This window comes from Rhincodon typus, chromosome 33 (genome assembly GCF_021869965.1).
Source record: "Rhincodon typus isolate 14 chromosome 33, sRhiTyp1.1, whole genome shotgun sequence".
In the NCBI taxonomy this organism is placed as follows: Eukaryota; Metazoa; Chordata; class Chondrichthyes; order Orectolobiformes; family Rhincodontidae; genus Rhincodon; species Rhincodon typus.
In genome coordinates, this window is record NC_063364.1 from 32,868,794 (window position 1) to 32,894,219 (window position 25,426).

Sequence of the window (25,426 nt, forward strand, 5' to 3'; positions counted from 1 at the left end):
AACACTATGGACATTTTAGCATGGCCAATCCACCTAACATGCACATCTTTGGACTGTGGGAGGAAACTGGAGCACCCGGCGGAAACCCACGCAGACACAGGGAGAATGTGCAAACTGCACACAGAAAGTCACCCAAGGGTGAGGAGGTATTTCTTCAGTCTGTGGAGGCCAAGTCATTGAGTGTATTTAAGTCAGAGACAGACAGATTCTTGATTTGTGGGATGATCAAAGGTTACAGGGTTGTTCCTATATCTTATGATGCTATGGTCAGAACTGAGGGAGCCCTGCACTGTCAGAGGGTCAGTAGCTATGGAGGATTGCACCGTATCAGGTTCACTGTTGAGGGAAATGATAGTTTGAAAGGTGCTATCAGAGAAGCCTTGGTGAATTTCTGCAGTGTATCATGTAGATAGTATACACATCTGTTGCTGAGCGTCGGTGGTGGAGGAAGTGGATGTTTGTGGATGTGGTGCCAGTCAAGCGGGGGCTGCTTTGTCCTGAATGGTGTAAAGCTTCTTAAGTGTTGTTGGAGCTGCACTCATCCAGGCAAGTGGGGAGTTTTCCATCACACTCCTGACTTGTGCCTTGTAGTTGTGGACAGGCTTTGGTGATGGCGGTGGTCATGGTGGAGGAGGTGGGGGGTTGTTGGTGGCATCAAGGAGTGAGTTACTCACCGCAGAATTCTCAGTCTCTGACTTGTTCTTGTAGCCATTGCGTTTATATGGCTAGTCTAGTTCAGTTTCTGATCAACAGTAATCCGAAGATGTTGATTGTGGGGTATTAATGAGAATGCTATTGGATGCCAAGGGGTGATGGTTAAATTCTCTCTTGTTGGAGATTGCCATTGCCTGGCATTTATATGGTGCAAACGTGTGACTTATTAGTCCAAAACTGTCCAGCTCTTGCTGCATTTTCAGAGGATTGGTGCTGAGGGAGGGCCACACTGTCAGAAGTCAATGCTGAGGGAGGGCCACACTGTCAGAGGTCAATGCTGAGGGAGGGCCACTCTGTCAGAGGGTCAGTGCTGAGGGAGCGCCACACTGTCGGAGAGTCAGTGTTGAGGGAGCGCCGCACTGTCGGTGGGTCAGCGCTGAGGGAACGCCGCACTGTCGGTGGGTCAGCGCTGAGGGAACGCCGCATTGTCAGTGGGTCAGCGCTGAGGGAACGCCGCACTGTCGGTGGGTCAGTGCTGAGGGAACGCCGCACTGTCGGTGGGTCAGCGCTGAAGGAACACCGCACTGTCGGTGGGTCAGCGCTGAGGGAACGCTGCACTGTCGGTGGGTCAGTGCTGAGGGAGTGCCACATTATTGGATGTGCCATCTTTCAGGTGAGATTGATGAACTGAGACCCTCTGTTATTGTTCAGGTGGAATTATAGACTCAGGTGATAGCTCTTTGAAGAGGCATCCCAGCATCTTGGCAAATGTATCACCATTATTTAACACCATGAAAAACTGATTGGTTGGTCATGCTGTTTATGGGAGCTTGATGTGCACAGATGGCTTGTCATGCAAAACAGCAGCAATTACATTTAAGAGATGTAAGAAGTTGGAGCAGGAACAGACCACACTTGCTCAGTCAGTCGAGCACATTCTGCCATTCAATATGATCATGGCCAAGGCTGAACATGGGCTTCTCTTGGATTTTCCCGCCATTCTATGGATCCCTCGATTCTCTGAGAGAATAAAAATCTGCCAGTAATAAAACAAAGAGCTGCAAGTGCTGGAGATTTGAAACAAACAAAAATATAGAGAATGTTGGAGAAACTCAGCCAGTCTGGCTGCATCTGTGGAGAGAGAAACAGAGTTAACGTTTTAGGTCCCTGTTCTGACAAGGGGTTACTGGACCCAAAACGTTAACTCTGTTTCTCTCACCCCAGAGGCAGCCAGACTGGGTGAGTTACTTCAGCGGTTTCAGTTTTTATTTGTTAAAAGTCTGTCTGTGTCAGCCTTAAATATGTTCAATATTATATGGAGAATCCACAAATCTCTGATGTAGAAAATTCCAAACATTCTCAATCCTCTCAGTGAAGAAATATCTCAGCACCTCAATTCCAAATGAACATCCCGTTATCCTGAGACGGTGCCCCTATCCCCAGCCATGTTCTAGTTCCCCCAAAAAGGGCAAATGACCTTTCAATATGTACCCAGCCAAGACCCATTATATAATCATGAATGCTTCAGTGAAATCACTGCTCATTCTGTTACATTCCAGGGAATAATGACCCAATTAATTCAGCCTCTCATCATAAAACAACCCTCTCATTCCTGTTCTGAGGAAGGGTCACCAGACCTAAACCATTAACTCTGATTTATCTTCACAGATGCTGCCAGACCTGCAGAGCTTTGCGAGCAACTTCTGTTTTTGCATCTCAATGTAGGGGCCAACCTTGTAAACCCCGACAGGAATCAGTCATTGGCCACTGAGCATTTTGAGGCATCTTTGAGAATTTGATAAGTTCATTGGAGATAGCTCACTGCTGTAGCAACTCCCAGGGAGTAAGGAAAAAGAATTTGAGAGTTACCTTTGTCCCCGCACTCCTCCCCCTCACAATGACTTTGTTAGTGTGCATGAATTGATAGTCACTGGGCATTTTGTATCGAAGTCACGTACAGGACTAGGCCATTTGGCCCAACAAGTCATTGTTGGCCCAGCTGCTCCACATGAGCTTCTTTGCAAATAATTTCAACCAACCCTATCAGTATAAACTTTTGTCCTTTGTTCATCATGTGTTTAATTCAACACGTCATTGCTTCATACATTAGCTGCTTCCTGTGCTAATGAGCTCCAGATTCTCACCAGTCTCTCACTGGGATTTACTTGTGACAGTTTTATATTGATAATCCCTTGTTCTGGTCTCCTCCACAAATGGAACAATTTCTCTTCTTCACCTTGTCAAATCCCATTCGTTATTACTTCAAAAAGCTCTGTTCAGAATATCATGGAAATTCTCCTTCAGATCTCTTTTCAAAGCTGCAATACCACAATCTCCACTACAGCAAGGCACCGGGGCCTGGATACAGAGCAGACAGAATGGGGATTGAATCCCACACTGTTGACACTAATCTGATCAACACTACCCTCCAGGTGAATGAACCAACTGACCCCCAAGGGTCTGAGTCACTGTGGTGACAGACACTTTCACATAGATTATCTATAGACAGTCCATTACCCTGAGACTGTGCCCACCCCACTCCGTGTTCTAGTTGCCCCGAAATCGGGTAATGATCCCTCAGTATCTACCCTGCCAATGCCCCATTCCATAATCTTGAATGTTTCAATGACATCTGGAGCTCTGGACTATGGGCATAGAGGCTCCAATTTCTTTCCAACAAATGACTGGCCAGGATTTTCTCCCATTCTGACTGCCATGTGTTGGAAGGAATTACACGTTAATGCTCAATCTGCTTGGCCAAATAACATTGGCATTTCCCTGGCCATCAAGCCACAGGGCCGGGGTGGAATGGGAGTTCCTGGCTCAGAGGCAGCAATGTTACTCTTCACTTGCCTGAATAAGTGCAGCTCCAACAACACTCAAAATGTTTGTCACCATTCAGGACAAAGCAGCCCCCGCTTGATTGGCTCCACATCCACAAACATCCACTCCCTCTACCATTGATGCTCAGTAGCAGCAGTCTGTACTATTTACAAGATTCATAGCAGAAATTCATCAAAGATCCCAAGACAGCACCCTCCAAACCAGTGAACACTCCCATCTAGAAGGATAAGGGCAGCAGATACATGGGAACACCACCATCTGCAAGTTACCCTCCAAGCCAATCATCATCCTGATCTGGAAATATGTCACCGTTCCTTCACGGTAACTGGGTGAAAATCCCTCACTAACGGCATTGTGGGTCAATGCGCAGCAGGTGGACTACAGTGGTTCAAGAAGGCAGCTCACCACCACCTTCAAAGGGGCAACTATGGAGGGGCAATAAATGCTGGCCAGTGATGTCTACATCCCAAGACCTCTCCAAGGTGCCCTGTACAATCCTTCAAGACCAGATGGTGTGAGCTGGAGAGGCTCCTTATCACTGGCGACGCCATGGACCGGAGTCCTGTCCTGAGGTGCGGCAAAAACAAATTCTCTCTAAAATCATTAAATGAAAAGGAAGTGAAATGTTACCTGTTTTCTTCCAATGTTCTGGAGCTTTCTCTTCACTTGCTTGTGGTTCTGCAAAACCAGTCACAACTGCTGACTGGATTTAAACAGAGTGGTATTCCTGCTCTGTGCTAGACCAGTTGTTAGTGTTTGATAACAAGTGTGGACCTTTATGTAGATTCATCATTAATACCTTAATAAAGTCATTTACATATTATTATTAATAACAAAATAATTTACATTGTTGCCAATGAGCAAACTAAACATCAATCTTTTTAATCTTAAAATTAGAATGAGGCCTTTCAGAAAAATGCAAATATGGAATATTCACCCCCTAAAGACTGGGGAGAATGAGGTCCATGCAGATGAGGAGAAATAGATTTTAATTGTAAGGACAGCTAAGAGTATGAAGCAGCAGTTGTGTTGATCAGCCATGATCTAATTGAACAACAGAGGGGGCTTAAGGCCAGAATGAATGGTCTCCACATGTCATTATAACATTGACTCCTGGGACAAAAGGCTGTCTTTGAGGAAGGACTAACTAGAGTAGGTTTGGGTAGAATAAGAGGTAATCTCATTGAAATATATCGTATTCTGGGATCTCCTGATACAATAGATGCCAACAGGCTGTTTCCTCATGTAGGAGAGCCTTGAACGAAGGGGCAAAGTTTCAGGATAAAGGGTCAGTTCTGTACGACTGAGATGAAGTAGAGTTTCTACACTCAGAGGGCAGTGAATCTTTGAAATTCTCTCCCAGGTGGGTGCTCAGTTATTGAGTAGATTCAAGGCTGGGATTGAAAGGATTTTGGATTGTCAAAGGGATGTGGCAGCAACATGGACTTGGAGTCAAGTATTAGCCAGGATCTAACTGAATGGTGCAGCAGGCTAGAGGGTTCAAATGGCCTGCTGCTATTCCCCTTTCACAGGAGTGAGGAAAGGTTAGAGAACAAACAGACTGTGGTACGTGCAGGAGGAGAATGGACTGGTATCGGAGTAAAGTTCTCAGGTTCCCATGACACCTCCAAACAGTGTTTTATTCCCAGCACCTCCAGCTTCCATGATGCTGTCAATGGGAATGCCGATTAACTTTGTACAGACTGACTGGGAGAGAATTTCAACAATTTACCACGCTCTGAGTGAAGAAACTCTACCTCATCTCAGTCCTTTACAGAGATCCTTACAGTCCTTACAGAGCTGACCCTTTACTGAATCTTTGCCCCTTGTTCTAGACTCTCCTACACAGGGATACAGCCTTTCAGCATCTACTCTGTCAGGAGATCTGAGAATCTGATATGTTTCAATGAGATCCCCTCCCATTCTGCCCTAGTCAATCCTTCCTCAAAGACAGTCTTTTCTCCCAGGAGTTCCAAGATTAAAACACACATCTCTGGCAATGTAAAGCTGTATTCTTTGCCTTTATCTATATAAAAACCAGTGGAGTCAGAAAAGGGGGAGGGGTGACCGACAGGAATTCCAAGGCTGTAATTAGCCTGGATTTAAACTGACAGTTACACAAAACGGTCTGTTGTTTTTCTTAAAGTTCTATCAAGCAAAACTAATTCTTCATAAATAGAATAAAATGCTGTTAAATGAGAGCAGTGGTTGTTTTTCAGGGATGTTTTTCAGGCACATACACGGTGGCCACCAGGGGTCAGTATCACTGTTCTTTCTGATATATATCTACGCTTTCGGAAGGGCGTCCAAGGCTTGGAGAGGGTGCAGAGGAGGTTTTACTGGAATTGCATCAGAGACAAAGGACATCAATTATACAGAGAATATGGAGAAAGTGGGTGCTTCTTAGAGCCAAGAGATGAAGAGGAAATTCAATAGTCATCCAAAATTCGGAGGGGTTTAGATAGAGCAAAGAAACAGAAATTGTTGCCCCTAAAAGAAGGTCAACAACAGAAGGTACAGATCTAAGGAAATTCTCAAAGAGGCAAAGGGGAGGTGATTTAGCCAGTTTTTCAGCAAGTTATGGTGATCTGGAACAGGCTTCCAGAAGGGCTGGTGTAGGCAAGTCCAGTGAAGAAGTTGGATAGATATTTGAAGAGGAAACATTTGTAGGGCTACGGGGATAAAGCAGGAATTGGGATGTCTTCAAAAAACCATCACAAGCACATGGGCTGAATGGCCTACCATGCTGTTTCTCTATAAACTGCGGTGTGAAATTCAGAGTATTTTCACAGAAGGTGAATGCTGCAAGGTGCTGCTGTGAAACACCTTGTGTCATTTTTATTACTTGAAAGGTGATACAAAAATGTAAATTGTCATTGTCTGCATTTGGAGAGTGCCCTTTCTGGCAGTGTTTGATCTTTTGGACTGGAAGCAGAACCTTGCCAGGGCTATGGAAGGAAGGGGGGTGGGACAGACTGACAGCTCTATCAGAGAGCCAAAACAGGTACATTGGCCTCCCTCAGAGCTGGAGGATTCAAATCTGAACTCTCATTTTTGAGAATAGGCTTAGAGGAAAGAAAAACTGAGAAACTTTTGAATATCTGTCCCCACAGTGATTTGAATCGGGTAATCACTGTGCTAACAGATTAATATTAACCAGAGCTCTGTGGTGAGAATGTTAATCTGACTAGTTTATTTTAATTACACCCTGTACAGTGAAATCCAGGTCATTGTGGTTGCCACGGTGAAACATGTATAGGAACCCTGCACAGCAAGTCTGATTCAATGCAGTGTTGTCCAACTCAATTATATGGCAGCAATCCAAGTTTATAGTGATGGAATCACCTTCCTCTGCACCTGCCCCATATCATGGGCAGATGGTTACCTCCTCACACCCTCCATAGGTCAGTCCAATCCGAACATTAGCCAGCATTGCCTATTGAACACACTCTGATGCAGCTGAGCAAACCACACGCCAACATATTGCTGCATGTTTCAGGGTCCTGCTACAAGAGAGTCAGGCCAGTTTCAGAAGAGGTTGAGGAATTGCTGATCTAGTGTTAGCAGTTGGTCAGCTCCAGGAGAAATGCGATTGAACAGATATGGACCTCAGTACCATGCTTACCGGCCTAAGCAAACTTTCTGCCACAGTCAGCTGTGAGGGGCAGAAACGGAGAAAAGATCATGGGGTGCGCGGAAATGACAGAAGTTTCATTCCAGAAATATTTGGTAACCTGAGGGTGAAAAAGACTGAGGAAATTAAAGAAATTAATATCAACAGAGAAAAGGTATTGGAGAAACTTATGGAGCTAAAATCTCACACATTCCCAGGTCCAGGTGACCTACACCATAGTGTTCTAAAAGAGATCTGCTGAAATATTCGGTGCTGCCTATTATTTTCCAAAATTCCTCAGATTTTTGAGAATGGTCCCCCCAGATTGGAAGACAGCAAATGATACACAATTTTTTTAAGAAGGGAGAGAGAAAGAAGAGAATTACAAGCCAGTAGCCTGACAATCATGAAGTAAATGCTGCTATCTACAGTGAAGGAAGTCTTCATAATACATTAGAAAAGCATATTATGATTATAACAAGTCAACACTGCGCTGATTTTTTGATCTTCTGGGCTTTGGAAGGATATAGAGAAGATCAGTTGTCCTGAGGAATTCACTACAATAGTTTGGCCATTCCATGAAATGTGATATCACATGTGCTGGAAGCTGTTCAAACTGAGAATTCTAAGTGAAGACTAAAGTTTCCAGGACAAATATTGCAATTTCCTGTTTGCCACTGACTGTGCTGGTTTGGAGCCAGATTTCAAAATAGCATGGATTTGTCCTTCAATCCATGTAAGAACTTTAGCCTTTTGATTAGCACAATCAAAACTAAAACAATGCACCAGCCTGCTCCAGGAAATCCCTACCTCTGTTGTGGCCTTTCTGTAGACTTTCATAGAATCGAAGAGTCCTTATAGTGCAGGAAGAGGCCATTCAGCCCATCAGGTCCGCACCGACCCTCTGAACAGCATACAACCCTAACTAATCCCCCACTGTATTTCCTTAACCCTGCACATTATTTTTACCATGGCTAACCCACTTAGCCTGCACATCCCTGGACAACATAGGGCAATTTCCCATGGCCGATACACCTCACCTGCACATGTTTGGACTGTCAGAGGAAATCACAGCATATGGAAGAAACCCACACAGACGCAGGGAGAATGTGCAAACTCCACACAGACAGTCGGCCAAGGCTGGAATCGAACCCTGGCGCTGTAAGGCAGCAGTGCTAACCACTGAGCCACTGTGACGCCCATGCCTTTTGAGCATCACCTGGGAAGGCAGAGGAGTGGGACTGCCAAGAAAAACTGGAAGTCGATCCAGCAATAGTCCTGCCCGCTTGCTCTATGCTTGTGCAATTTGGGCTGTGTACCAGTGTGACGCCAAGAAACTCGACCACATTCACTTGAGCTACGCTCAGGAGCCTCTGAAGATCAAGTGGCAGGACAAAATACCTGATGCTGGGTGCTGACCTGAGCTCGCATCTAGCATGCTAAGCACCCACTCCAAGGTTGGGTAATAACTGCTGGCTTTGCTGGTGATGACCTCACTGCAAAAATGAGTTTTTTGAAATCCTTGAAATTGTCATAGTTTGGAAGTTGATCCTGGCCACTCCTATGTTTGTAGAGTTTTCAGTAAGAAGTGAATTGTCCATGAAACCATGGTGGGACCTTTCAATGTTTGTGTTTAACAAGGGAAAATATCAGCAAAAATAGCTCACAATGACAATTCACATTTACAGAGAGGTAATCCCAGCATTTGATACTTCCACAGTGGTAACATCACTGTAAGTCCTGTTTGGAGGTGTCATTTTCTGAATGATGGCCATCTCACTGACTGATAATTGTAATGAAGAAAAAATATTAAATTCCTCTGTGTTATTTTTATACAGGCACCATCTTGTTTCTTTCAAAAATTTTAACTAATGTTGCAAAGTGCTGTCACTCCCATTAACAATAAAACCATTGATTATATTTAAGTCATTGATAATACAAAGAAACAAGATACAGGCTTGAGTTTCTTTGGGGTCTTTCACTGATTATTTCACTAATCAGTGCTGTAAGGCAGGAAACAATAGGCAGCTAAATTTAGCACAGCAAGCTCACACAAACTGCAATGTGATAATGACCAGAGAATCTGTTTTGTGATGTTGATTATGTTTTGGACCCCTCTGAATTCCAATTAGGAAAGACTGACACTGTGAAAGCCCCTAAGTGGAGAGTTAGGGATCCCCAGTTGGAAATATTGTCCCTGTAACTCATGGAGAGTTTGTGTGTATGGATGTCAAGTGCATTAATAGTAATTCACTCTCCAAGGCTCATCAGGTGGAAACAGTGACCATTGTAGTCACCAATTCATGACAGATATTCTTGGAAGTATTATCATATGACTTTCTGCCTCCAACTCATACTCCCAACCAATAGGCTGATCCCTATAGTGACTTGTCTTGGCTACAACCAATTAGAAAGTTAACTGACACTCTCTGAAGTAATTGGAGAATTAATTGCTGTCTGTCAAATAGTCTTTTCTCCCTACATCCCCAAATGTTTACAACTAATGAACAAAGGTGTTCAAAGTAAACTGAAAAAATACACAACTAATTTTTTTCATTTCCCACGTGATTTTCTTGCAGTGTTTTCTATGCCAGCAGATGCCAGCCTGGAGATTAATCTTCACTTTTAAGAGTAATCCTGGAGATTTGGCAACACTAGTCAACACTTATCAAAGACTCAGCCTTTGAAAAGGAGAAAAGGGAAGGAGAGAAAGGTCAAAAGGATAGGAAAACAGCAAGTGGGGATTTGTGTTCAGTGACAAGTCAGAGGAATATGTTAATTGAAAACAAGTCCTTTTTAGAAGGAGGAGTAAACAGATTGGGTGAGATTCAGCACTAAAGAGAACACCATCTGTGGAACAGCAATCAAGTCACATAATGTCTCGTTCATAGCAGGGATAGCAGTGCACAAGCTGCAAATGTAACCTAGTTACAGGCAATACCTGCGGTTAAAGGGAATTCTATTTGTACAATCCACCAAGAATAAGCCTCACTTTTGGGCACCTCTTTTACTCAGTGAGATACAAAGTCACAAATTGGGAATGCTGACGCAGGAACATCAGATACGTCCAAATCTGAAAGGTTCACTCCTTTAGTTTTCAATGAAGGATCAGCAGTTGGAATATTTACTGCATTTTTCCCTTTTGGAATGTTGATATCCCAGCTGTTTACTCTTAATTTTATTTGCAGTTTCTCTCCTGATCACCCTACTTGATGGAGCAATGAGAATCTCACCTTTCAAATCACTGATTGCAGAATTAACACATAAAGTGTCAGTACGACATTTGGAGTCTGTGTTTTTAACAGGATTGGAAATTGACTTTGTGTCTTTATCAACGTCAGTGCTATAACTTCTCACCAGTTTAATTTACAATCTCCTCCAGTCTGGGATGAGCCTGTCCACCTCCCACCTTCAGTATCACTACCTCCTCAGACTTCAAATTAAATTCTTACATCTGTCCCATTGTTCTACCAATTACAATATTTTATCATTTTTGATCATCTTAAAGTCTAAGCTGGTTACAGTTCTGAAAACTGTTACCTTATCTGGTCAGGCTCCTGTCTCCTACACCTAGACTGGGCACATGTAAAAGCTGAAGACAAACACCCCTTTACCTGTATTTCCAATTTCTTCCTCAAAATAACTCCACAGAGACCAGTATCCCATGTCTAAGTCATCCTTTATTTACACGCGGAGAGTCCTTGACACTGATCCAGCTCCCTCAGAGCCAGCTCTCAGAGTGAACAGAACCGCTGACCCTCCTGTTTACGGTGATCTGGTCTCTCTGGGTCCAAAAAGGTTTCACTTCTGGTTGTGACAGCCCTTTGGTTTCCCCCATCACCACCAGCTGTTTTAGTTTGGCCAGGCCTGGATCTTTCTGTATCCAAACTCTTGATATTGTCAGCCATGACTGGAAGTGTGTCCAGAAACTTTAAAACTATTACAGTCTCTTCCAGTGGCTGTACCACCGGTGGTGTATCAGACAGCGGGAGGCAGCTCGATGCATCCGCATTTGCTACTTAGCCTCCCGGATGGTGTTCCAACTTGTAATTATACACAAATAGCATCAGAACCCACTGCTGAATTTGGCCTGAAGCTATGGGTGGCACAGCCTTGTCGTCCTTAAGTAGACCTAGAAGGGGTTTGTGAGTCTTTTACTATTACAAATTTACATCTGTAAAGGTATTGGTGGAACATCCTGTCTCCAAATACAACTGCCAGACCTTCCTTTTCGATCTATTTACACTCTGCATTAGCCAAAGTCCTGGATGCACATGCTATTGAGCGTTCCTCTCCATTGGGCCACCTATGAGCTAATACCACCCCAATGACATGCAGGGAGACATCGCATGTCAATACCAGATCTCGCCTTGGGATCAGAGTGTGCCAACACCTTAGAGGATGATAACCGTCTCTTCACTTTCCTGAAAGCTATGGCTTGGCTATGCTTTCCAAGGCTGACCTTTTTTTAGAAATGGATGTCAAGGTGCCAGGTTGGAGGCTGGATTATGTATGAAGTTTCCATAATAGTTCACCGGCCCAACGAAAGGCCGAAGCTCCAGGACAGATGTGGGACCCGGGGCAAAATTGATCGCCCTCACTGTATCTTCCAAAGGGTGTAACCCAGTCTTGTCGACTCTGTAACCAAGTAGATCACCTGGGGGCCTGGAACACACATTCTCCCCTTCTAAGGCATACATCCACCCGGGAGAAAGGTTTAAGCATATTGTCCAAGTTCCAGATAAATGGTGACCTGGGGTATACCTTGTAAAATATTCTCCATCATCCGTTGAAAAATTGCACAGGGGGATGATACCCCATTGGCAGTGTCATATATTGGTACAAACCCTTATAGGTATTAACTGTAGCATACTGCTGGGGATCTTCGTCTAACTGCAATTGCAGGTACGCATGGCTCATGTGCAGCTTTGTGAAGGACAGCCCCCACGAGCTTTGTGTATAAATCCTCTATGCAAGGGATTGGATATTTATCCAGCTGTGAAAAGCGGTTTACTGTTTGTTTAAAATTCTCACAAAGGCAAACTGACCCATCAGAGTTCACAATCAGTATGACTGGTGCTGTCCATCCTGCAAATTGGACTGGTTTAATGACTCCTTCACTTTCCATCCTCCTGACATCTGCCTCTACTTTTGCCCATAAGGCAAATAGCACTGGGCAGCCTTTGCAGAGTCGTGGAATTTCTTCCTGGTCAGCATGCAAGGTGGCCTTGACTCCTTTGAAAGGCCCTAGACCTTCCTGAAAAATGTCCAGGTATTTAGAGTCAGAGTAATAGAGATGTACAGCATGGAAACAGACCCTATGGTCCAACTTGTCAATGCTGACCAGATATCCTAAATTTATCCAGTCCCATTTACCAGCATTTGGCCTATATCCCTCTAAATCCTTCTTATTTATATACCCATCCAGATGCCTTTTAAATGTTGTATCTGTACCAGCCTCCACCACTTCCTCTGGCAGTTCATTCCATACACACACCACCTACTCTGAAAATGTTGCCCCTTAGGGCCGTTTTAAATCTTTCCCCTCTCATCTTAAACCTGTGCCCTCTAGTTTTGGGCTCCGTTATCTTGGGGAAAAGACCTTGGCTATTCACCCTATGCCCCTCTATAAACCTCTATAAGGTCACGCCTCTGATGCTCCAGGGAAAAAAACCCCAGCCTATTCAGCCTCTCCCTATAGCTCAAACCCTCCAGCCATGATAACATCTTTTTAAATCTCTTCTGAACCCTTTCAAATTTTACAACATCCTTCTTATAGCAGGGAGACCAGAATTGAATGCAGTATTCCAATTGTGGCCTAACCAATGTCCTGTACAGCCACAACATGACCCTCCCAACTCCTATACTCAATGCACTGACCAATAAAGGCAAACATACCAAACACTTTCTTCACTACCCTGTCTACCTGTGACTCCACTTTCAAGAAACTATGAACCTGCACTCCAAGCGATACTCCCCAGGACCTTACCATTAAGTGTACAAGTCCTGCCCTGCTTTGCCTTTCCAAAATGCAGGACCTCACATTTATCTGAATTAAACTCCATCTGCCACTGCTTGGTCCACTGGCCCACTTGATCAAGGTCCCATTGTACTCTGAGGTAACCTTTTTCGCTGTCCACTACAGCTCCAATTTAATTAGGGCTTCACTCAGGCAGATATTTAACTGAAAAATGTTGAGCCAATCTAGGTGAAACTTCCTCAATCAATTTCACTCCACCAAGGTTGGATCTGAGCCTGTTACTATAATCAGTGGTAACTGAACCAGTTGCTTCTCATAGGAGACCTGAAACGAAGTTATACCCAAAAATAACTGCCCCCGAGGCCGGTATTCTGTCACCAAGTCACCACTAAACCTTTCTTCTCTACCTGGGCGTACTTGCGTTCGGCGTTAGCCAGAATCTGGGAAGCATACGCCATCAGGTGTTCCTCTCCATTGCGCCACCGGTGAGCCAGCAATACTCCAATACTGCATGGGTAGGCATTGCATGTCAGCACTACATCTCGCTTGAGATCCTAGTGAGCCAACACCTTAGATAGCAGCTTTTTCATTTTCCTAAGGGCTACTTCTTGGCTTCATGATCATTTCCAAGATTGAACCTTTTTTAATAGCGGGTGTAAGGGTGCCAAGAAGGAGGCCAGGTTACCTATGAATTTTCCGTAATAATTGAATAACCCAAGGAAAAACCTAAGCTCAGGTACAGGTGTGGTGCCGGGGCTCCTTTGATTGCCCTCACTTTCTCTTCCAATGGGTGTAACCTGGTTTTGTCGACTCAGTGAATTTTTGGGTTACATAGGGCACCTGGTACACATATTTTTCCCATCTAAGGTGTACACTATCCTGGGAGAAACGTTTAAGCACTATATCCAAGTTCTCCGAATACTCTTTATTGGCCGTCCCTGTTATTTGTATGTCATCCAGATAAATGGCAACCTGGGGTAGCCCTTGTAAAATATTCTCCATGGTGGGCTGGAAAAGAGCGCAGGCTGATGATACCCCAAATGGCAGTCCTGTGTATTATATAAACCCTTATGGGTAATAATTGTAGCATAATTTTGGAAATCTTAAACCAGTCACAATTGCAGGTAGGCGTGGCTCTTGTCCAGGTTTGTAAATGATAGCCCTCCCTCCTCCAACCAACTTTGTATACAAGTCCTTATGTGAGGGATCGGGTATTTACCCAGCCGCAAGAAGTGGTTTACCGTTTGCTTGAAATCCCCAAAAAGGTGAACCGAGCCTTCAGACTTCACAATCAGTACGACTGGTGCTGCACATTCTGCAAACTGTACTGGTTCGACGATTCCTTCACTCTCCAGCCTCCTGATTTCCACCTCTGCTTTTACTCGCAAGGCAAATGGCACCAGACCAGCCTTGCAAAATCTCGGAATTGCATCCTGGTCAACATGTTAAGTGGCTTTGGCCCCTTTGATAGTCCCAAGCCTTTCTTGGAAAACTCCTGGTATTCACTAGGTTTTTACTGACGCAGCCATTTTCCTATCAAATCTTGTTGAGCCAATCGAGGTGAATCTTTCTCAACCAATTCTGCCCCCGCCAGTAGCCTTGGACCTGAGCCTTCTACTCCCATCAGTAGTAACTGCACCAACAGCTTCTCATAGGAGACCGAAACCAGAGTTGTACCCTTAATTTGCAACAGTTCCCTAATGTATGTTTTCAGTCTAGCTGAGGTCTTGCGTAGGCTCATAGGTTGCAGTCTTGAGTGACTCTTGTTAAAGATGGTTTCTGCAACCACAGATACAGCTGCACTGGTATTGACCTCCATGAGAACTGGGTGACCATTTAATCAAACATTAATTGGCTCCGATTTGGGTGTCACTGAGCAATTTAAATTGTTCCAGCCCACACGTACAGGAACTTTCCAGTGTGTGCACTCTCCTGGGTACTGGCCTCTGAGTGTTCCTACTCAAATCTGACCTTGTAGGACTCCTTTGCTGTCTCGAATCCACATACTAGCAGCAACTACAATGGCGCACCAGCCTAGATCCTGAAGAACTGTTTGGCTACTTGGCCAAGGCTCAGCTTTGTTGTGGGGGGCTGAAGTGAGTTGGCCTAGGGTCCCTTTGCTCAGGATATGCCCAGCATGAGGCTCTGCAATTGCCTACACTCAGATGGTGTTCCCCAAGCTCAGTCGGACAGGTGAGGGGGTCCATTTCCATTGGGATGCCCTGTAGTTCCCATGCTTCACTTGCCATTTTCTAATGACAAGGCCAGTTGTAGTGCCTGTTCGAAGTTGGACTTCAGCAAGTAGGCACTTCTGCATGGTTACACCATTAATCCCACATACCAAATGGTCTCTCAGCATCTCATTCAGGGTTAACCCAAAATTACATGCCCCTGCCAGTCATAGTAACCTCGTCAAAAATTCAGATACAGACTCCCCCCGTTCTCTAACAGCCAGATTAAAACCAATAGCATCTCAGGATTAAAGAGGTTTGGGGTCATAACATTTCTTAACCAATTCTGTCAACTCCTGGAAGGTTTTAGTATCTGGTGTCTCTGGGAAAGTTAAGCCCCTTATAACCGAAAATGCTGCAGGTCCACAAACAGTCAGAAGGATTACTCGTTGCTTTTTATCCACTCCATGTCATTATCCATGCCATTTGCCTGGAAAAAATGCATTCTTTCCATATACTGGGCTCAGTACCCAGGAGAGTGCACACACTGGAAAGTTCCTGTACGTGTGGGCTGGAACAATTTAAATTGCTCAGTGACACCCAAATCGGAGCCAATTAATGTTTGATTAAATGGTCACCCAGTTCTCATGGAGGTCAATACCAGTGCAGCTGTATCTGTGGTTGCAGAAACCATCTTTAACAAGAGTCACTCAGGACTGCAACCTATGAGCTCAGCAGGAACAAATGAGTCAAGCTTCCCAAATAAAGGCCTGATGCCAGAAATGCTTACTCCAACTCCAAGATGACAGTTGCAAGTGAATGTTCTTCGGACACATCCTGTTTTCTCCCATCACCACTGAAATGACTGCACAGAGGCTGGTATCTCATCATCAAGTCAGCCTTTATTCACTAGTGCTCAGTAAATGGCTGTGGCCCAGCCAGCTCAGAGTCAATCACCTAAACTGAGGAGATTCTAATCTCCTGGTTATATTGGTCAGCTAGGGCTTTCCTGATTGACCACAATCAATCACGTCACAGGTTGCCTGGTATAGGTTCTCAGTTTAGCTGAGGTCTTGCACAAACTTAAGGTTTGACGTCTGGAGTGATTCTTTTTAGACTGTGCGATCACTGAAATGGCTGCTCCACTATTGACCACCATTAGAACAGGGTGATCATTTAACCAGATGTTCTTTTTGATTCATTCTGACTGGATGTTGTTAAGTAATGTTAATGCTGCAAACCAGATATAGGCAGGTTTTCCAGGGTGTAGACTCTCCTGGATACAGGCCTATGAGTTCTCTTACTCTATTCAAGTCTAATGGGATTCTTGCAATCTCGAATCTGCATATCGGCAGCAACTGCAATGGCTTGCTGACCCAGATCCTGAAGAAAGTTTTAACCATTTGGTTGAAGGTTGGTGTTTTTTAGGGGTTTTGCTGTGGGTGGATCTGGAGTCCCTCTGTTCAGGATATGTCCTGAGTGAGACTCTGCAATTGCCTTCACTCAAGTGGTATTCCCCAAGCTCAGTTGGACTGACGAGAGTGTCCACTTCTATCAGAATACCCTGCAACTCGTATGCTCCACTTGCTGCATTTTCCAATGATAAAGCCAGTTGTAGCGTCTGTTTGAAGTCCAGCTAGGCTTCAGCTACTAGGCGCTTTTGCATGGTTACATCATTAATCCCACTCTCGTTGCCACTTAAATAACTCCACAGAGGCTGGTATCCCGTCACTGAGTCATCTTTTATTTACACGTGGAGAGTCCTTGACACTGATCCAGCTCCCTCAGAGCCAGCTCTCAGAGTGATCAGGATGTCTGACACTTCTGTTCTTATCTATCAGCCAGGGCTCCCTGATTAAACCAGATTAACAGCCCTAATCAGGGAACTCATATTCTATGAAGTCCACCTAGCTGTCCTGTTTACAATCAGTAAACTTCCTGTTGTTTTCCTGTCACAATGTTTTTCATGCCATTGTTGTCGCCTCTAAATTTCCTAATATACAATTTTTCCTCCCTTCTTCCCTCTTTTTAAAAATTTCTTTTCAATTCCCTGGATATTAAAGTCTATTTCTTGCTTGTCCTTAACTTTCTGCCATTTTATCATCTTTGAGCTGAAATTTGCTAAACAAAACTTTCTGAACCACTTTGCCTTTTATCCTTTTCAATTTTGTTCTCCTGCACTGTGATGTTTAAGTGTTCCCCAATTAAAGAAAAAAAGATAGACTATTATACAGGTAATTACTCTGTCTATAAATACATTAAATATTTTACTTCTGCCTACTTTTCCTGTCAATCTTTTCTATTATAAATGCCTATGTATATATTTATAATGGGATTTGTCTATGTAAACAGGTTTCACACTGTAAGTATGTTTTCCTCCCAATTGGAGGTGCCTCAGTGTAGCCACATGTGAGAGAATACAATTGCAGTGTGATGAGTTTATAAAGCAATTTATGCTGTAAAAATATTATTCTGCCCTCAATTACCTGTGTTTTTCTAATGGAAAGTCACTATCATGTTTAGACCTCAACGTGACCACAGTAATCCTTTTCTCCAATTATTCTGCCTTGGAAATTGGCCTCTCCCCAAAGCAATTGAATTTAACCAATAGTTGACATCAGGAGTCTACAAACATCTAATATTTCATGCATGTCCCCAGTTACAACACTCTCCAATGGCAAATGCTTCAACAGTGACCTTAAAAGGACAGAGCAGTTTAAACTGATATCCATCATTTTAGCAGCAAAACATGGCGACCATGCTCCAAACAATCTCAGAGCAGTCCATGGTTCATTCTATTGTACAGTCTCATTGAGTTACTCCTGTGTAACTAGCTGTCCCATTAGAGGCTTTGTTGTTGCAGTGAACCCCACGAGGGACCATTGCAAATCAATTGCCTGCTTCACTTTCCAAGATACTGAGTCTCTTTCCAAATAATCACTTTAAATTCAACCCCATCATATCACACAAAACCCCTTGACCCCCTCCTTCCCCTCCCTCCTCACCCCACTAGCCCCCAAGGTAACTCCGTGAGATCAGATTGTTGTGTAAATACTCTCTGAAACAGCTTTTGTCTCCAACTCCTGCCTGACAATGGGGAAAGCCTTTAATGAACATTTAGTTGCATATGCAGCTAATGTGAGGTATGGTTGCAATTCACCATTAATCTGTGTTGTCTACAATAGTATATTAGAATGACATTAAAATAGGAACACCCTTAACTTCAGATATTTTAAGAATCCAAAACAGAAGACCAATAAGACTTGCCAACTCTGACTGGACGTATTCCTGGAGATTTCATAACAGGAACTCCCACCTCCAACATACAAACTAGTTAGACAGCCTTTCCTTTCCCATTTTCAGTATGTTTTAAAACTAATTAACCAAATTGTTCAGAAAAATTGAGGAAACAAATCCCACACAATTTATTTTAATAACCCTGTGCTTTATCTACCAGTGATTTTGTTTTTGCTCACAACAGTGTCTTGGAGACTAATCTCTAATTCCTGGAGCGGACAGGACAGCCCTGGAGGAGTGGTAATTCTCTTTTGTACGAGAGAGTGAAAGAAAGAAAGAAATAGACAAACAGATAGACAGACAGAGAGGGAAACTGGAATAGGCATAAAGAAATGTCACATGTTGTTGGGGTTTGTTCAGTTGTTGTTGCTGACCTTGTTCACGTCTGATGGAAATTGCTCTGTCCATATCAAACATTCAGTCAGGATAATTCTGTCTTGACCAATAAGGTAGAACACTCATCAGCCACCTGTTTAAACCTCTCTCCAGTACCATTTTCATTAAAGACATTATTGCCTAAAGTCAAAATTTTTGCCATTACTTTTAGTAGTTGTCTCTCATCCATTATGAGATTATTGACTAAATCTGAGTCTCACTTTGCTTCACCCGAGAGATGTGATACATTGCACTTCTGATGACTTGTTGACCAGCTTAATTTCCTAAAACATAAGTGCGCTCGACACTTCTGTTTTTTGAATAGAAGCAATCAAACCATAGAGACAGGCAAACATTTCTGGCAGAGACGACCTGTGGCCCAGAATCTTGGGGAAATTGCAGGATTCACATCAGTCCCAGTTGTTGTCATCTTAATGCATTGATTTCATAAACAGAATTCACATCATGGCCATTGATTGTATTTGATAGCATCATTTCTTGAAATTGAAAATAAAACATTCTCATTCATTCTTTTGGCCAAAAGTTAGTCACATTTTATTGTTGATGCAAACGCATTGCTGGAAATCTTAAAAGATGCAGGTGTTAATTTGAACTTTTTAGACGTCCATACTTATAGACCCACACTCAACATCCCTTTGCATCGACTAGAGTTAACAGGCAGTGTGGCTTTTGATTGCTCCAAAGCAGTGTATATCTCCAAATTTCCTTTGAAAATTATGATTGGATTTGCTTCTGCTGCCTTTCAGGCTCAGCGTCTCCTACCCTAATATCCCCATTCTGGTAGTTTGGCCAATCACTTTAAACCTGAGTTCTCCTGGCTACTGACCCTCCTGCCACTGGGCACAGCTTCTCTTTACTCACTCCTTTAAAATCCCTGATGATTTTGAACCAAAAGACAGCTTCCCCAGTCTTTTGGATAACCAAGGTCTCTCATTCCTTATATCTTCTGGTAAATGTTTCCTGTACTCTGATTCATGATGAAGGAAATGCATTTGTAAAAATTTTCTTCTGAACTCTTTTTTTTTAGAAATATGTTAACTCACCAGCACATTAAATGTATTGATTCAGACTCTTAAAAGTTCCCTGCAAGCATTGAGTAGGGAGGTGGAAACTCAAGGACCGGAAGTATTACATTTATCCCACTCCTCGTTGATGATTTTGAAAAGCCCGCTATTGAAAAAGCAAGTCTGTGATGAAGAGTTACCTGCCTCTGTGCATCAGTGTACCATACTTGTTACCTGTTTCAGAAAGTACTACACTTCCTGTTCACTATATTCCAATATGATACTTGCATTGGAATATATTACTACATTAAACTGCTATATAAATGCAAATAGTTTATTATTTCACAATCTCACTGTGTTTAATTACAAAAATCAAAGAAAGACTTGCATTTCACTGTCATCTTTCCTGACCTCAGAATGTCCCAAAGTGCAATAAAGCCAATAATGCATTTTTGAATTGCAGTAACTGTAATTCACTATAGGGAGTGACACTGCTGCTTCATGGACAGCAAGTTGCTGAGGGATAACTAATGACCAGGACACGGGAAAACTCTGCTTCCCCAGGCATTGAGCCCATTCTGCTGGGAGAGTCTCAGTGCTGGTCTCCAATGTCCCTAGTGGCTCAAGATTCATCACAGCATCAAACAAAGCCCAGATTGGTCCAGATCTGGCTGACCTCCTGACCTCAGCTGAAACAATGTGAGAACTGCAACTGGCCTCAGTGCCCTTGCTGTGAAGTAGAACGTGGAAAAACCGTGTCTCTCACTCCAGGCTGCTAACCTATGACAGCTCCAGGAGGATGGGCAGCAGTCAGCACGGGCCCCAGTAAAACCCCATGCGTCAGTGAAGGGAGAAAGCACAGGAACTGGAAGATGCCATTCAGCCCCTTGAGTCTGTTCCATCACCAAATTACATCATGGCTGATCTGTCTGTTAACTCCATTTAACTAATTTTGTTCCATCACTCTGAAAATCCTTGCCAATGAAAACCTATAATGCTCCATTTTGAAATTTTCAAATAAGTTCCAGCTTCAGCAGCTTTTTTGGGGATGAGAAATCAGGAGTTGGTGTGAAGAAGAGCTTCCTAGTGTTCACTCTGGTTGGCCATGCTGTAAGTTAAAGGGTAGGTATATAGTTCAGGACGCCCCCAGCAGGGGACGAAACCTCTCTCTGTTTACCCCATCATTACCTTTACTCATCTTATATACTTCAATCAATTCAGCTCCATACTCAATGGTATGGATGCATAATCTACGCAGTTGGAAAATGGGGAGAATAATGAGCTTCAAGGAATATTACAAGGAAACTCATTGTATGAATAACCTGCCAGGGTAGTTTGTAACCAAATGATTGACAAGTGGATACATTAGAAATTTATTGCCACAGTAACATGTCATATAAATAAATACCAGTTTATTCTTCAGTAGTCATGCAGGCATTGGTACTAGCAGGTCAGAAACAGGAAATCCTGCAGCAAATAACTCACCTCCCGTTTCCCCAGAGCCTGTCCACCATATACAAGGCACAAGTCAGGAGTGTGACGGAATACTCCCAACTTGCCTGGATGGATGCAGCTCCAACAACACTCAAGAAGCTCAACACCATCCAGGACAAAGCAGCCTGATTGATTGGTGCCACATCCAGCGCTGATGCATGGTGGCAGTTGTGTGTACCATCTACAAGATGAATTGCAGAAATTCACCAATGTTCTCCTGCAGCACCTTTCAAACTGTGACCTCTACCACCCTGAATGGCATGGGCAACAGATAGAGTCATAGGGCCATCCATGCTGACAAGTTCCTAAACTGAACTAATTCCATTTACTTGTACATAGGAACACTATCCTCCAAACACTCACCATCCCAACTTGGAAATATGACAACATTCCCTCACTGTGGGTGGGTGCACTTCCTGGGAACTCCTTTCCTAACAGCACTGTGAGTGCAAATCTGGACTCTAGTGGTTCAAGAGGGTGGCCTACTTCTCATAGCCATTTAGGAATGCACAATAAGTACTGTCTTTTCCAGTGGGGCCCACATAATATGAAAAAAAATCTACATTGAAGATTTCTTTGTCAGTTTGAATCTCAGTGCAAGTGATTACATTACTGACAATATAACAATCTGGCCAGTTACCAAACTGATTAGCTGTCCTACAGTCTTCCCTTGACACTGTCCCAGTCACATTCTTGAATTTCATTTCTCAATCTGTTACCCTACTAACCATCACCACAACATCCCAGACCCCAAATCCCCACATTTCAAATTCCCAGACCCCAAACCCTCAAATTCCCAATTCCCAGACCCCAAAACCCCACATTTCCAGCTCCCACACCCCACATCCTGTCATTCCCAGTTCCCAGGCACCAAACTCCCACTTCCCAGCACTCAGACCCCACACTCCCACTTCTCAGCTACCAGCACCCATGCCCCCATTTCCCAGCCCCTGTCCCCATACTCCCACATCCCACATTCACTGAGCATAGTTCCCATACCCCTCTCCATATTCCCAGCTCCCATTCCCCACAAGCCCACATCCCAGCTCCCATTCTCGGTCACCACATCCACAGCTCAGCCATTTTTCCAGAATTTTAGAATCATGTCCAGAATTCCATTTTGCTGCAAAGGAATCCAGGTGTTTATATCTCTGGTACCTTTCACATATTGCAATAACTGGGGAATGTCCTATTTTTCATTCCCAGTGTCACCTCAGGGGCAGGGATATTCCAGTCAGTTCGCTCTCCTCTTATAAGGAACGGTGCTGAGCCCTGACCCTGGAGATAGAGGGAGAGATTCCATATTGGGTTAACCCACAGCATTCCTTTTAGCTCGACTGGTTTAACACAGGTCACACTGTAGCACTGCGACTATCCAAATCCGTATGAATGTGTGTGTGTGTACGTCTGTGCGTGTGTACGTGTGTACATGTCTAAGTGTGTACATGTCTAAGTGTGTACGTGTGTACATGTCTGTGTAAGTGTGTACATGTCTGTGTAAGTGTGTACGTGTGTACATGTCTGTGTGAGTGTACTTGTGTACATGTCTGTGTGAGTGTTTTCGTGTGTACGTGAATGTGTACAATGTCAGTGAACGTGTATGTGTAATACAAACCGCGGAGAAGCTCAGCAGGCCTGGCAGCATCTGTGGAGAGAATTCAGAGTTAACGTTTCCCGTTCGGTGACCCTTCCTCAGAACTTGACCTGAAATATTAGCTCTGCTTTCTATTCACAGATGCTGCCAGACCTGCTGGGCTTTTCCAGCAATTTCTATTTTTGTCTCTCATTTACAGCATACGCAATTCTTTCGGTTTTTATTGAGTGTATGGACATGTATGTTTTAAATACCCCTTGGAGAGGGGAAAATGAAACTTACTGGATATATGGTCCCCCGTTCTGCTTATTTTTGTTCATTCCAGGGCTGTGTCATATGCATTGGGCCATTCCAGCAGTGATCTGAAGTCTTCCTGCAGTCAATTTGCCAGAAATCCTCGTGTCGATAGATTTTCATATTCAAATATTACAGAACCTTTTTGGATTTATTTCTAAACATGTACAAGTTGAATCCAATAGATTTTTAAAAATTGTTTTGACTTGTATGAGAGTGACCAGTGAAGCAACACGCTAATTGAGTGGTAGATGATGCAGCAGGTAGTTTCACTATTGCACTGATACTGCGGGACATTAATGTGTCAGATACTGACATAAACGTTGCAGGATGAAATAAGGAGATTATATAAAGAACGATAGCGGAGAGAAAGAGACGGTTCATTCAGGAAACCATTTACACACTTAGTAACATGCTATCGAGGCAAGGGCATCAGTAATATTTAATCTGTGACAAAGGGACATTCATCTGGATTTATTGATACAGTATCTGGGGATCGGTCGATTTCCATACAGTGAATATTTTGGTATTAAGATATTCCTCCTGTGTAAATAAACTGCAGCAATTGCTCCCTTAAAAAATCTACCGCTACTTTTGATTTACGTGTTTTTATGTCAGTAAAAAATGACTAGAAACAAAACAATTGTGGATTCAAGGATAATTAAAGCGCTGAATGCAACGTGTGTCCGAAATAGCTGGAGTGTGAGGGACTTGCAGTTCCCTCTCGATACGTGGGGCGGAGACAATGAGTGCAGAAAGTCCTGGACCAGAGCTTTCTCTACACTATAAAAATAACCCTGAGCGAACTCACACAGATCCGCCCGCTTCACTCCTCATTACTTCCAGCCGCACTGTCCATGCAATGGTTAAATAACTTTATCTAGTTTCGTAAACCATTGCATCTGGCATGATGCATAATTTATTGTTTTTAGAATCCATAATATTGTCATCTCTGCAAGAAACGACTTTATTACAAAGATCTGTTCAAATATGAGAAGCAAGAATGTGTTTCTCGCTCTCTCTCTTTGCTTTGTAAAGGTTCCTGTTGTGACTGATAAACTGTTAAAAATAGAATCACACATCGTCTTAATAAACCCAACTACCGATTAATAATTGCAGCGTCACAGAATAGGAGAAATATAAGCCATTTTTGAATAAAAATAAAAGTAGTTTTTAATGATGGCATCAATTGTAATTTTATCACAGCTGGGATTTTACTCCGAGATTCGATTCGTGAAATCTCAATGCACCAAAAGTGTTGCATTTTCCATCCTTTTCCCCCTTGTTTACTTGGAGAGATGGGTCTGCAGTCCTTGCGCTGGGATTATTAAACACAAACCGTGTGATCAAGTCGTGGATTTTAAGTAAATCAAAGAAAGACCGCTCTTGGATTTATCATGTGAGGATTGGGCACATTTTTAATTAAAATGACAAAAGTCTGCAGCCGGGGGTGGGGGCGGTGCGAACTGCCTGAAACCTCGTTTTACACTGGCCACTGGATATTGGTTACTGGCCACTGGTTGTTAGCCACTGGACACTCAGTGCCCTGGCTCTCCTACCTGCTTTTCCAGGGATTCCTTGGCTGTAAGCGATGGTTTGGGGGATGGTGCCCGCTCGCATACGCACCCCTCCAGTAAGTAGAGACCAGAGGCTTTGGTGGTGGAATCATTCTCAAAATAAAACAGCATATTGTGGAGCAGGGCGAACCACTTGTTGTGCCATTTGGTGTTGTCCGAGCTCCTCTTGCTCAGGTAACCTTTCCTGGTTCCATCTTTCTTGGCGAGAACCCCCAGGTAGGAAACGTGCCCATCATTCAGCCGAATTCCTTTCTGCATCTTTGCCGCAACAACACCTCACATCTCCCTCAGTCTCTCGATTCAACTGCAACAGGAACTTACAGAGACACAAACTCGAATTCAGTCCCCAGTCACTTCCAAAAATTAAGATATCTGTAGATCAAGCGCTGCGCCCCACCACCCCCCAAAATCCAGCCTCTACATCGTTTTCTTCTCTTTCTCTTCAAGCATCTCGCTCCCCCCTCAGCGCCCCCCACCCCGGCCCACAGGCCCTGGCTGCTCCAAGAAT

General features: G+C 43.6%; 1 protein-coding gene across 1 annotated transcript in view; it reads right to left on the reverse strand.

The window, feature by feature from the left end:
* Nucleotides 1-25,176, reverse strand: part of rasgrf1 (Ras protein specific guanine nucleotide releasing factor 1) — a 96,767-nt gene extending 71,591 nt beyond the window's left edge. Inside the window, exon 1 of the mRNA XM_048616029.1 lies at nucleotides 24,901-25,176. Coding sequence (XP_048471986.1) covers nucleotides 24,901-25,176 — 276 coding nt within the window. The remainder of the gene's footprint in view (nucleotides 1-24,900) is intronic.
* Between the last annotated feature and the right edge of the window lie 250 nt (nucleotides 25,177-25,426).